We start from the raw sequence: 13,517 nt of genomic DNA on the forward strand, positions 1-13,517 counted from the left end.
AGAAAATTTTGCTCAAAGAAAAAAGTTCCATCTCAATTAGATATCCTTTTAAGTTATTTATGTAGATATCTCTTTTCTCACTCAAAAATAAGCTCTCTGGGCACAGGCACCTGTCATATCTATTTCATCTTTATATCCCAGGAAACACTGCTCAGAGTAAAACATGTAGTAAATCTTCACTAAATGTTAATTGAATGAATTAATGTCTTCCAGAATCCCACTGCTTGGCCTTGGTACTCAAAGTTGTACAATGTTTCATCTGTAACATTACTTTACCATAACCTGGGAAGCTAAATTTGAACAATAATAGAATGTTTCATAACCTCCTAATCTGAATTTGAGTGTATTTTCTTTATTATAACTTTTTAGAAAGGTAAAATGCTATGAGTCACTTTTCCTTCTTTTTATCTTGCCTTGCTTCATTCAGGAAACAGCCTTATTCACTTTTTAGCTTTAAAATCTTGCTGGATACCTATTTAACCTTACAAGGGATAAATGTAGAACTGAACTTTAGGAAGTTCTTATTTGTACTCATTAAAATAGCCACAAAAGTAATTAAGATTATGATATACAATGCTGATGAAGTTGGGAAAAAGTAACAGAGTAGGTGCCTGGAAAAGCAGATAAAGCTCAGATCCTGTTTGGAAAGCAACTTAGAAATATTTACATAGATGTTTAATTTATCTTTAATAGCAAAGTTTGGAAACAATGTAAGTATTCAACAATTTGGGGCAGGTTAAACAAATGATCAGACCTGACTTTGGTAGATGATAAACTATTTATAAGACACAAATACTGTGTAAAACCAAACATGCAGTATAAAATAATAAAAAATCAGTACGTCAAACTATGTAATAAGTTTACAATTGCTTGAAATATGTAAGCATAAATTTAAGAGACTAGAAGGAAACAGGACGAAATGAAAACAGTTATAGAGTGATAGGATTATGGATGCAATGTTTTGCTTCCTTTTACGTTAAAAGATTATTTTAACAAAACATAAAATCAAAGGAAAAAAAGGATCAAGTTTTAGTCCCTCGATGTTCATATTTTAAGAAGGATGTTATGCAGATACCTAAGCATTTGTCTCCCGTGCTTCAAAATCTCAGCATGTATTTCGTCTGGTTCCAGGGGCTTAACCATTAAAAAAAAAAATAATTCTGGCTACCATAGTTATTCTTTGAAAGTCTAAACAAAGTTTGTATTGTTCCCTGGCAGCATTTCTTGTTTGCATTAAACCATGAGTTATGATATTAGTGCATCCTGTTGTAGGTTCTTTGAAGAAGCAGACTCCGTAGCTCTTTTTATGGTTACACAGTAAATGAGAGTCCTCTTTAGGGGTGTATTCCATTTCCTATGGAGTTCTTACCCTTGTGTGCGCTCAGTCACTCAGTTGTGTCTGACTCTTTGCGACCCCATGGACTGTGTGATCCACCAGACTCCTCCATGGAATTTTCCAGGCAAGAATACTGAAGCAAGTTGCCATCTCCTCCTCCAGGGGATCTTCTATTCTTACCCTTAGTGAAACTGAGTGAAGTCGCTCAATCGTGCCCGACTCTTTGCGACCCCATGGATAGTAGCCTGCACCAAGCTCCTCCGTCCATGGGATTTTCAAGGCAAGAGTACTGGAGTGGGTTGCCATTTCCTTCTCCAGGGAATCTTCCCAACCCAGGGATTGAACCCAGGTCTCTCACATTGTAGACAGACGCTTTACCGTCTGAGCCACCTACAAAGGGCATATCAAAATTTTCTTATAATGGCCATCATTATTCTAAGTCAACATGTTTGCCATTTTCTCGAAGAAAATGCAAATGATTGCAATGTAACTTTATAGAGGAAGAAGAATTTCTTCCATGAGTTAAGACATTAGCAATTATAGTACAATAACCCAGTGTAATCGTAAAACATTTTTGCCCTTTTAGAAAGACACTATATGCTTCACATTGCCTAGTTTTATCTGGTAGGTGTACAAAATCATCTTTAAATAAGTTACATTTAGTCCAAGTTTGTATACATTCTGGAGGTCATTTATTAATGAGGAGTATAAACCAAATGATAATGAGGATAGAAATATTCATCACCACCCTCCCAATTTCTAGATGCATTCATTCACCAATGCATAATTGTATTAAGAGCACAACCTCTTAAGGCAGAGTTGTGTAAATCTGGAAAAATTACTTTACCTTTCTGTGCCTTAGTTTCTTCACCTGTTAAAGAGAAATAAAGATAGTACTTATCTCATAGAAACTTGTGAGAATTAAGTGAGTTAATGAATGTAAAATTCCTGGCATTTAAAAAATGTTACCATTTTACTAGGGTATGTGTTTTTGAAGGTAACAGCGCAGATATTAAAATGTCACAATTTCTGCCCTCCGGGCAGCTTAGAAGTGAAAGTGAAAGTCATTCAGTCATGTCTGACTCTTTGTGACCCCATGAACTATACAGTCCATGGAATTCTCCAGGCCAGAATACCGGAGTGGGTGGCCTTTCCCTTCTCCAGGGGATCTTCCCAACCCAGGGATCGAAGCCAGGTGTCCCGCATTGCAGGCAGATTCTCTACCAGCTTAGCCACCAGGGAAGCCTGAGTATACTGGAGTGGGTAGCCTATCCCTTCTCCAGGCAGATCTTCCTGACCCAGGTATTGAACCAGGGTCTCCTGCATTGCAGGTGGATTCTTTACCAACTGACTTATCAGGAAAGTCCTAAGTCAGGCAGCTTAGAGAACATTCTTAAAAAATCAACTAAATTTGCTATGAACCTAAAACTGCTCTAAAAAATAGTCAACTTCAAAGAAAAAAAAATCAACTAAGGAGCAGCTTTTTAACCCTCGGTGGAAAGAAACTTGCCCAGTAGTTGAAGCACATAATAAATGACTTGGGAATGTTTTTACATGAAATTCTAGTTGCTGTACTTTTAAGCTTCATGGAAATAACAAAAGCCACACTGCTTTCTGTCTTCTCCCAGTTTTATTGAGTTACAATTGACATATGACATTGAATTAGTTTTAAGTGTATACCATAATGATTTGATATGTGTATATGTTGTGAAATGATTACCACAATAAGTTTGGTTAACATCCATCATCTCACATAGTTACATTTTTTTTCCTTGTGGTGAGAACTTTTAAGACCTACTCTCTTAACAGCTTTCAAATATACCATAGAGTATTGTTAACTGCAGTCATCATGAAGAATATTTTTCCTTTGCTTCTGAGCACTTGAAAAGATTTTTCCTCTTCTTCTTTGGAAAACAATTGTTGGTTCAGAGTCTAGAAAGACTGATATACCTCGTTATCTTTCTGAAATGTGTAATCTTTCTAGCTAATAGCCATCATCATTTTCTCAAATGTCTGTCACTCAATATGACAATGAAAACCACAACTGTGAATGTTTATTTTAATCATTTTTACAATGAAACTGGGGAGAGAAATCAAAGGCATCTTTATTTTTGTGTCAGATGTGTCTAAAGGAATTAAGTAGATGTGTGTATGCTTCAAGATTTAGGTTTGGAGATGCTCATTTTCCTTAATTCTAATAAATACAATGATTTAGTCTCTGTTTTCCTGAGCTGAGGAATCGCTTGAAAATTCTCCATCAAGTCTTAAATTTTCAGATGTCTTTTACTCATTCAGCAAATATTTACTTGGTGTACCTAGCACCGTGCTAGATATTCATTTCCACTGGTAATTTGCTTTTGCTTTCTTAGTGAAGAAAAGACTGAACACAAGAAAATTAGTCCTCTTGTATCCCTGGTCCATAGTGCATAGAATTTTGGCCCAAACAAGCTAACTTGTATAACTAGTTTCACATACTATGTACTTCTTGAGTATTATTGGATGGTTGGTTATATCCTCTAACAATCTGTATAACGTGTTGACTTTGTGTGCTTTACTTAGTAGTATCTTTTTTTTTTATTTTGAGGGTGAACCCGGGTTGCCTGGAGCAGTAGGACAGAATGGAATACCAGGGCTAAAGGTCGGTACGAAGAAAACCAAGCAGAGTCATTTGAGGCATGATTTTTCATGAAATTTTAAGCTATTACAATTTTTTATATCCCACTGGTTTTACTTGGATGGAATCTCTTGTCCACAGTAAAATATGTTATAGTATAAAACTTTGTGACTAAAGAACAAATGATGTTCATGATTCTCATTACATTAAAAACACACAGAGAGTGTAGGATATGATTGTCTACACTCTGACTTCTGGGATATTTAACGTGAGAAAGCCTGTATTTCAAATATGACTCTTGTCATTTTCCCACTTGATGAATGTATTAAAACATAGGTCACGTCCACACTACCAACGTTCGCATAATTTTTAGGAGACACACTAAAGGAAATGTTTACAGTGCCACTGTGACTTGTCCTCAAGATTTGGCCGCCTCTAAAACTTACATAACCCAACAAGTTAATCAAATGAAAAGCATAAGAAAAATGGGGCATGTTTGAAGTTGAAAAATGGATGTAGTCTGCATTACTAAATAGGAAAAAAATGCAATGGAGATTTGGGGGGTGATTCCAAATTTCCTTTGTTTCTGAAGAACAAATGAATCAGTTAAGTATAAAAAGATTGGTGACAGTTTAGTTTAAACCAGATAAGCAGACAAATCCCAAATCCTTTGATGAGTGACCATCCCTTGAAGTACAGAACTAATGTCTAATCCCATCAGCTGTGCTGCTGTGTATCCATACCCACAGATGCCCGTCAGCTGATTTTACAGATCACATTGCTATTGACAGGCGCCTAGAACAGACCTAAAATTTATAGACCTGTCCTTTGTCCTGCAGGAGAGGAAGGAAAATATTCCTTCTGGGACTACAGCCATTTTCCTGTCTTCTTCCCTCTCTAGCTCCATGCTAAAAAGTCAAATGATAAGAGTTAATGCTTAATGCTTGTTCTCAGTACTGTTCTTCTGTTGCCTAGCAACCATCAGGATGGTTGTTAAGCAGTGAAAGGTAACCAGAAATTCAAAAAGCCAAAGGGTCCAGCCAAGTTTCAGGGAGTGAAAAGAGTGTTGCCTTCAAACTGACTTTAAGAGTGCATTAGGATTTTTAAAAAATGCAATAACCACCTTAAAAATAATTTTTAAAGCAGTGTGACCTTATTGCAACACTTCCTCAAGCTTTTCTTAAGAAGGATATTATTGTAATGTGTGTGATTTGCTGTAGATTTACTCTCTGATTCTGTTCCCTGTCTCTTCCTGGGTAAAATGAAAATGAGACTCTTTTCAGAACACAGTTTTGCGTTTTCGTCTTTGTACTGTCATGATCATCGTTTTTGCATAAAGACATCTCTCCTAAACTCACTTAGATTCTGCCTCAATCTAGTATCTTTTCTGAAAAAACTAATGACTCCTAAAGTACACCTGATTTAGACACGGTGGCTAACAACAGATTGAAGAGCATTCGTGATGTTGTGAAAGGGTCCAAGTTCAGGCCTTAGTCATGTCAGGGCAAAATATTCTGGTGAACTACACTGGTACTCCAGACCCCAGAAATAATCCATGCACCAGGGGGTGCTTTGAATGAAAGATTTCACAGAGGGATGTGCTAGCTCACCTTACTGAGTCTGAGTCTGGCCGGAATAAGATGTCATAATCTCAGAATTGCCTCAACATTGCTCTCCTTAGTGCCCTAAAAGCCAGGCTTTGCTGATCATCTTTAGTCCTCAAAAGAAAAGAATTAAGGTGATATTTGCTATTGATATCCATATTCAATTTTCCAGGAAATTCATCATTTGCTTTTAGAAAGCAACTGAAATGGCAACCCACTCCAGTACTCTTGCCTGGAGAATCCCATGGAGGGAGGAGCCTGGTAGGCTACAGTCCATGGGGTTGCAAAGAGACGGACACGACTGAGCGACTTCACTTTCACTTTCACTATATATTAGCAAAATAGAAAATATCACATATAATTTAACTAGTATTCTCAATATTTAATTTTGTTTAATGTTGCTTAATTAGGTGTTTTATAATTTAATGTGTCACTCACTTTGTCCTTTTGTGCAGGGAGAACCTGGAGAACAAGGAGTAAAGGTGAGATGATTCTGCCTGTTTTTAATCTCCTCCCCCAAGAGGTACCAAACTAAACTGTATTTATATGTGGATGGATAGATAAGTACAGGTATACAAGTATATCTTGGAGATATTGCAGGTTCCATTCCACATCACAGCAATAAAGTGTATATTGCAATAAAATGAAGCACATGAATTTTTGGTTTCTCGGAGCACATAAAAGTTATGCTATACCGTAATCCTCTAAGAGTTCAATAGCATTATAACTCCAAAACAGTATGTATATCTTAATTGAAAAATGATGCTGTTAGAAAAATGGTGCCTTTTGTCTTGCTTGATACATAGTTGCCACAAATCTTCAATTTGTAAAAAATGCGGTGTCTTCGAGGTGCGATAAACAAAGCGCAATAAACAAGCTATGCCTAGATATAGATGTAGATAGATATACTGGCCACTGTTTCTTTCAAACTGCTAATTAATGGAAGGAGAAAGTAGGGTGATTCTTATGTATGTTCAGAAGTTTGGGTAGAAAGATTTAAAGAAAGGAGAAAGCAAATTTAAACATTCTGTGTCAGGCTTTAAAATGGCTTTCAAAAACCTCTAGGCCTGCAAAATTTCTGTTCTGCCTGCTTGCCGATGCCATTCCAGTACTGTTCTAAGCATCCATACCTCTATTACTTCTTAGGTCACTAGGTTAAAGGGATACAGATGTTTACCTGCAACAAACATACTGAAAGTTGTCCCACAAAGAATTCCCATAAAAACCTAAAAAGAGAAACAAAAGGAGAAGCAGAGGGCGTGTGTTTAATTTCTCTCAGACAGACACCCTTCTTCCCACTTTGGGGAATGTTCTCTCGCTATGTACTTTACCGGTATTTAAACGTGTGTTGTCTGTGTAGGCAATCGCCAAGATATCACATAATGCTCTTCATAAGTGACATGATCTTTCTGACAAATCAGTTTCATCACCACTAACCCCAAAAGAAATACATCTACAGATCCAGCAAGCTTTGTGAATTTAACTGTATTTTTGACCATTGTAAAACAAAAATAAAAGACATTGATTTAAACGGAAGGTGAGCAAAGCAGAAGGGTGGCTTTGCTCAGTCAAACCCTTTGCCTCCTGACCTCTCTGAACCAGTTTTCCTAATAAGAAAGTTTGTTTTATTTGTTTTGTTTTTTAACAAAGGGATTTCCAAGCAATTTTTTAAAGCATGCTAATGGGCTGCCTATCAAAAATCCTTCATAACTGATAATCAGTATATTTATTTGGCATCCAACCAGTTCATGGTAATTAATGTGAAATTAATTAGTCATCAGATGACTCTTTTGTGTGGAAAGTAAGGAGGGGAAAGCAGCAGTGCCAGCATGGTTCCACGGGCTCGTGGGATAAAGTGACTCAGACTCCCGGGCGCTCTGGTGTACCCGTCTCCATAAAAGAATTCCCGGGCAGGTTAGCCTCATGCTTATTTGAAACAAGAAGAGAAACCGAAGAGAAAACGTTAAAATCTCCCTCTCTCAACACTCCTTCTTCTCTCAGGGAGGTCATTATCAATAGCTTCTCTCTTATTTTATGGAAAATGTTAAATGATAGAAACGGGACCTCCTATGGGAGCCAGAAGGGTATTCTTAGGGAATACAAGAACAATAATGCATTGTTACTGCTAATGGCCACCATTAACAGCTTATGTTGCGTCAGATATGGTCCTGGTTGCTTTAGACACAGGAATTATTTCTTATAACCCTGTAAAATATTCTCGTCCTTGTGTTGCACAGGAGAAACTTGATGCAAATAGATTTTCACTTGCCCGTTAGGTACTGGAGCTGGGCTAGGTCTCAGGCTCCAAAGTCTGTGATGTTTCCACTAGAACATGCTGTGTGACTTAAAGAATTCGGAATTCAGGACACAAAACATGGATAATACACAAATGACTTGTTTTCTACTACATTGCTTTGTGGGTAGAAAGGAGATATCAGTGACAAAATAGGCATAGGAGCTCTCAAAACTAACAAAAGAAGCATGAACTCCTCAGATTACTTTGCTATGAGTTTTGAAGATTCTCTAATAAGGTAAAATTTTTATTTATTGACTTTATTAAAACATTTATTTCTCAATGCAAAACATGTATGCCCAGATAAGTCAATATTCACTGCACAGTTTTGAGGGCTGTGTCATGCACTTTGAGAGCCTAGAGATTTGAGATGGGCTCGAAGACAGAGTAGAATTTACACAGATGGAAGGGAATGGAGAGGGCAGGAGTCCAGGAATCAGGAATGGGACAAAGAAGGAGACAGAAGGGATAAAGCAGAAAGCATATGGAGGGAATCAGGAGAAAGTCTTTGTTAGAGTGACTCTCTGAGCAGAGGAAGCAGAAAGCAGCTCTAAGTGCCAGAATAAGCTATTAAAAGTCAGAGAAATTACTTTCTGTTAATTTCATGGAGTAGTTTAAAACTATTCAGTCATCTTCATTGTAATAAAGTTTATTTGGACGGGTTGATATCAAGCAGTTGGTCAAGTAAGGTACATTAGCTCTGTTGAACATTTACAACAGCTATTAATATATAGTGCCTCTGAAAGGAAACCTAAAATAAGGAAAACTCAAAATAAGGATACTCATTGCTGAGTATCACCACTATGTTTTCATATATTTCTTTTCTCCCCCCTTAGGGAGATGCTGGAGAGAATGGCCCCAAAGGTGACACAGGCGAAAAGGTACAGTGTTTTTCAAAAATAGGAGAGCATGTATATGAGCAAGAATATTATTTCATTTACATGAAATGGGAGATTTTGAGAAAGTTGAGAGATCATAGCTTAATATGACAAGATCAGAGATAATTTTACAAGATTAGAAAGCATTTAAATATTTAATTGATAAGAAGTGATTATTCTAGCTACAAATTTAAATATTTTAAAAGTAAAATGGTACTTCAAAAATTCTAGAAAATGTGTAGCTGGGTTTCTAGTAATATGACTCAAGACAAAAACACCCCCCTATTTATGTGTAAATGGAGCACTCCGTTTATACACAGATATGTAAAAATAGAGTTCCTAAAGTGATTCCATTTGTCCCAGCTTTAGGACGGAAGATTGCAGGACTGGGATGAGATGTAAGAGTTTGATAAAAGTTAGTGTCCCTTGATTAGAATCTCTAATGCAGTCTTGAAAATTTTCCTCGACTTAAAATGTACCGAACCCAAATATTTTGTCAGCTTTCATATTGTCCTTTTTAAAATTTTTCAACCGTTACTAGCCTTTATATTGCAGTGATCTTTGGTTCATCTTCCTACCTCGTGTTTTTTTCCCCAGGCTATCACAGCTTTTGCTTGGTTTCTTACTTCACAGACGTCTCTGACATAGAAAGGAAATTTTTTCTTCGTTTGTGGTATATGTTAAGAATTGTGGAACATGTGTGCTCAGTCCCGCAGTTGTGTCTGACTGTTTGACCTCAAGAACTGTAGCTGACCAGGCTCCTCTCTCCATGGGATTTCCCAGGAAAAATACTAGAGCGGGTTGCCATTTCCTGCTCCAGGCATCTTCTCAACCCAGGGATCAAACCCAAATCTCTTGCATCTTCTGCATTGGCAGGCAGGTTCTTTACCACTAACACCACCTGGAAAGCCCAGATGAAAATGGAATAGTCAGATATAATGTAAATTGGGCTAATTGATGAGACAAAGAACGATTCATTTAGGCTTGTAGTTGAGAATAGGAATGGTCTAATTTGAAAATTATTACTGTACAGATGGATAATTGTTAGTCATAAAACCATACCCATAAAATAAAGAGAAATTTGTCTTTCTTATTCTTATAAATATTAATATAAATATGGCGTGGGTGGTAGGGATAGATTAATGATAGTGTCACTGAGTAGCAATTGTGTTTGTATTCAAGGGGTAGTCTAGAAGTTCTCTGGCACCAGATGGCTCAGTGGTGAAGAACCCGCCTGCCAATGCAGGAGACACAGGAGACAGGGATTCAATCCCTGGGTTGGGAAGATCTGCTTGAGTAGGAAATGGCAACCTGCTCCAGTACTCTTGCCTGGGGAATTCCACAGGCAGAAGAATCTGGTGGGTTACAGTCCATGGGGTTGCAAAGAGTCAGACGCAACTGAGCACACACACAGTCTAGATGTTAGGATAGACTGTCAGTTTCTTGCAGACCAGGGTTTCTTAACCTCAGCACTACTGACACTCAGTTCAGTTCAGTTCAGTTCAGTTGCTCAGTCGTGTCCGACTCTTTGGGACCCCATGAATCACAGCATGCCAGGCCTCCCTGTCCATCACCAACTCCGGGAGTTCACTCAGACTCATGTCCATCAAGTCAGTGATGCCATCCAGCCATCTCATCCTCTGTCGTCCCCTTCTCCTCTTGCCCCCAATCCCTCCCAGCATCAGAGTCTTTTCCAGTGAGTCAACTCTTTGCATGAGGTGGCCAAAGTACTGGAGTTTCAGCTTTAGCATCATTCCTTCCAAAGAAATCCCAGGGCTGATCTCCTTCAGAATGGACTGGCTGGATCTCCTTGCAGTCCAAGGGACTCTCAAGAGTCTTCTCCAACACCACAGTCCAAAAGCATCAATTCTACTGAGAGTCAGAGCTGGATAATTCTCCATGGGGTAAATGTCGGATGTCTAGCGTCGTTCCTGGCCTCCCCCACTAGATGCCGATAGCATTCCCAAGTTGCAACAACCAACCTTGTCTCCAGAGCTTACCAGTTGTCCCCTGGGGAACAAAATTACCCCGCGTTGAGAACCACTGCTGTAACCCATCTTATTATCTGTTAGATTCAAGTGTCACACTGCAATCCACCACAACACGAGTATGTTTTAATACTAATGAGGTCAATGATATACCTCTATGACTTTTTGAAGTAAAAATTTCAAACCCCAGATCTATAAACACGGATGTTATATTTAACTTTCTTGTTGTGCTTAAAAGCAGAGGTCAGCAAACTTTCCCTGTAAAGGACCAGAAAACGAATCCTTTAGTTTCTGTGAGCCATATGGTGTCTGTCACAACTACTCAACTCTGTCATCGTAGCATGAGAGCAACCGTAGACAATATGTATACTGATGAGAGTGGCTCTATTCCAATAAAACTTTATTTCTGGACATTGAAATTTTAATTTCATGTGCTTTTCACATGTCATGAAATAGTCTTCTGACTTTTTTTAACCATTTAAAATGCAAAACCCATTCTTAGCTCTTGGGCCACGCAAAAACAGGTGGCTAGCTGCATTTGGCCCTCCCAGGCCATAATTGCCAACCTCTGCTTGAAGAAAGGAAATCTTCTAAACAGAGAGCAGTTTCTTCAAGTGAAAACAATCTATGCCAAGTCTGAGCTACGCCTATGTGGATTTCTGTAGAGAGGTTTAAGCTTTAGAAGATGTATTTTTAGAGCTTCATATTTTGAATGTAGGCCAATAATTATTTCACACATTTTTAAAATTTAACATTGTAATACTAAAGCAACTTTTTTACTTTGTAAAGGCTAAATTCATCTCAAAGGAATACTGTTCTTATTTTTTATATTAATGCAAATCATTTACCATACCGACTCACACATAGTAAACTCTCAATAAATGTCAGCTTTCTTACCACATGGAAATGGAAATCAACTAGATTGGTTATTTTTCTTTTTTATCAAAAAGTTTTATTAGTCAATTGAAATTAGGTACAAGAAATGCTTCAGTTAAAATGGAAATCATTTCTATAAACTTTCATTGAGTCTAAACAGAGGGTTGTAAATAGGAATATGTAACATATAGTATGTAATCTGACCTGTAGCATTCATTCCCAAGAATGCTGTAATTGGAATATAATTTTTGATGTGTTTTTTAAACATTTCCTGCTTCTGTCATATAATTTGTTTCCAGCATGTTAGAAACACTCTTCTCACGGCCTTTGGGTTCAGTATGTGAAACTCATTCATCATTTACCAAGTTTGAGATGTAAAATCAAAAAATGCTTCTTTTCTGCCATTGATGTAGTAAATTACATCATCGGCTGATTCACTTTAATAGAATTTTTTTCCCTTTGATCCAACTCTGCCTTTGGATGGTAAAGCAATCTAAACCTTTTCAGACTGGTCATCTGGAAATGCTGTGGGACTGTTAAAAACCTCAGGACTGGGTTTTCTCTGTGGCCAGCAGCTACAATGCACTCTGGACTTAAGAATGACCTGCCAAAGACTGATTTTAATCATACGTGGAGTTACTGAGGGAAGGTTAGATTCTGCTCTTGGAGTGTTAACCTCACCAACTAACGTAGAAATGGATTTCTTACCTTTTATTCCCACACTTGAAAGTAAATGTTGGTGCATTTAAGTCACTTCGGTCATCTCTGACTCTTTGCAACCCTGTAGACTGTAGCCCACCAGACTCTTCTGTCCATGGGATTCTCCAGGCAAGAATACTGGAGTGGGTTGGCATACCCTCTGCCAGGGGATCTTCCCAACAGGGATCAAACCTGCATCTCTTGGGTCTCCTGCATTGGCAGGCAGGCTCTATACATATATACCATTGATTACCATAGGCCATTGGTATCCCAAGGGGATTGATTCCAGGATCCTCGAAGATATCAAAATCCTAGGATGTCCCTTATTTAAAGTGGGGTAAAATTTTCCTATAACCCATGAACTTTCTCCCATATTCAGTTGACCCTTTAACAATGTGGGCCTTAGGGGTACTGAGACTCAGCCACGTTCGAAAATTAGGATATAATTTTATAAAAGACCCACCTTCTACATGCTTCCTTCATATCCCCATTTCCTCCATATGTGGTTCTGCATCTGCCAAATTCAACCAACTGCAGATCATGTGGTACTACATTATTTACTATAGATGTTTTTGAAAAAAAAATCCGCATACAAATGGACTTTTGCAGTTTAAACTCATGCATTCAAAGGTCAACTGTACTTTAAAAAGCATCTCTAGATCACTTATTATACCTATACTATGTAAACAGTTGCCAGGGACCCAGGAATTCAAGTTTTGCTTTTTGGAATTTCCTGTAATTTTTTTTTCCCCTAATATTTTTGATCTGAAGTTGAGTGAATCCACAGGTGCAGAACCCAGAGATATGGAGGGGCAACTGTATTGTAAGCACAGAACAAGGACAGGGTTTGAAACTTTGTCTCCCTCTCTCCTAGTATCCCTGCATCCAGAGCATGGCTGGCACAAAACCGATGCTCAATAAGTACTTACTGAATGAATTAATGAGTGATAGAAATGTCCCCACATTCACTTCATTTATCTACATATCAATGTTGTGTTTAAAAATAATCACAGCCCAAGACAGAAAGTTTCTGTACTTGACTGATTGATTTGTTGTTGTTCAGTCCCTAAGTCATGTCCAACTGTGACTCCATGGACTACAACACGCCAAGTTCCCCTGTCTCCCTGGGTTTGCTCAGATTCATGTCCATTGAGTGAGTCAGTGATGCTGTCTAACCATCTCATCCTCTGCCACCCCCTTCTCCTTTTGCCTTCAGTCTTTCCCAGCAT

At 38.0% G+C, this 13,517-nt stretch overlaps 1 protein-coding gene across 6 annotated transcripts in view; it reads left to right on the forward strand.

Moving 5' to 3' along the window:
- The window catches only part of COL25A1 (collagen type XXV alpha 1 chain), a 516,002-nt gene that overhangs the window by 424,844 nt on the left and 77,641 nt on the right, over positions 1 to 13,517 (forward strand). For all 6 annotated transcript variants that reach the window (XM_027543862.1, XM_027543859.1, XM_027543858.1 and 3 more), the window contains exons 13-15: positions 3,921 to 3,974; positions 6,010 to 6,036; positions 8,684 to 8,728. In XM_027543862.1, coding sequence (XP_027399663.1) covers positions 3,921 to 3,974; positions 6,010 to 6,036; positions 8,684 to 8,728 — 126 coding nt within the window. The remainder of the gene's footprint in view (positions 1 to 3,920; positions 3,975 to 6,009; positions 6,037 to 8,683; positions 8,729 to 13,517) is intronic.

The sequence above is a fragment of the Bos indicus x Bos taurus genome, chromosome 6 (assembly GCF_003369695.1).
Source record: "Bos indicus x Bos taurus breed Angus x Brahman F1 hybrid chromosome 6, Bos_hybrid_MaternalHap_v2.0, whole genome shotgun sequence".
NCBI lineage: Eukaryota > Metazoa > Chordata > Mammalia > Artiodactyla > Bovidae > Bos > Bos indicus x Bos taurus.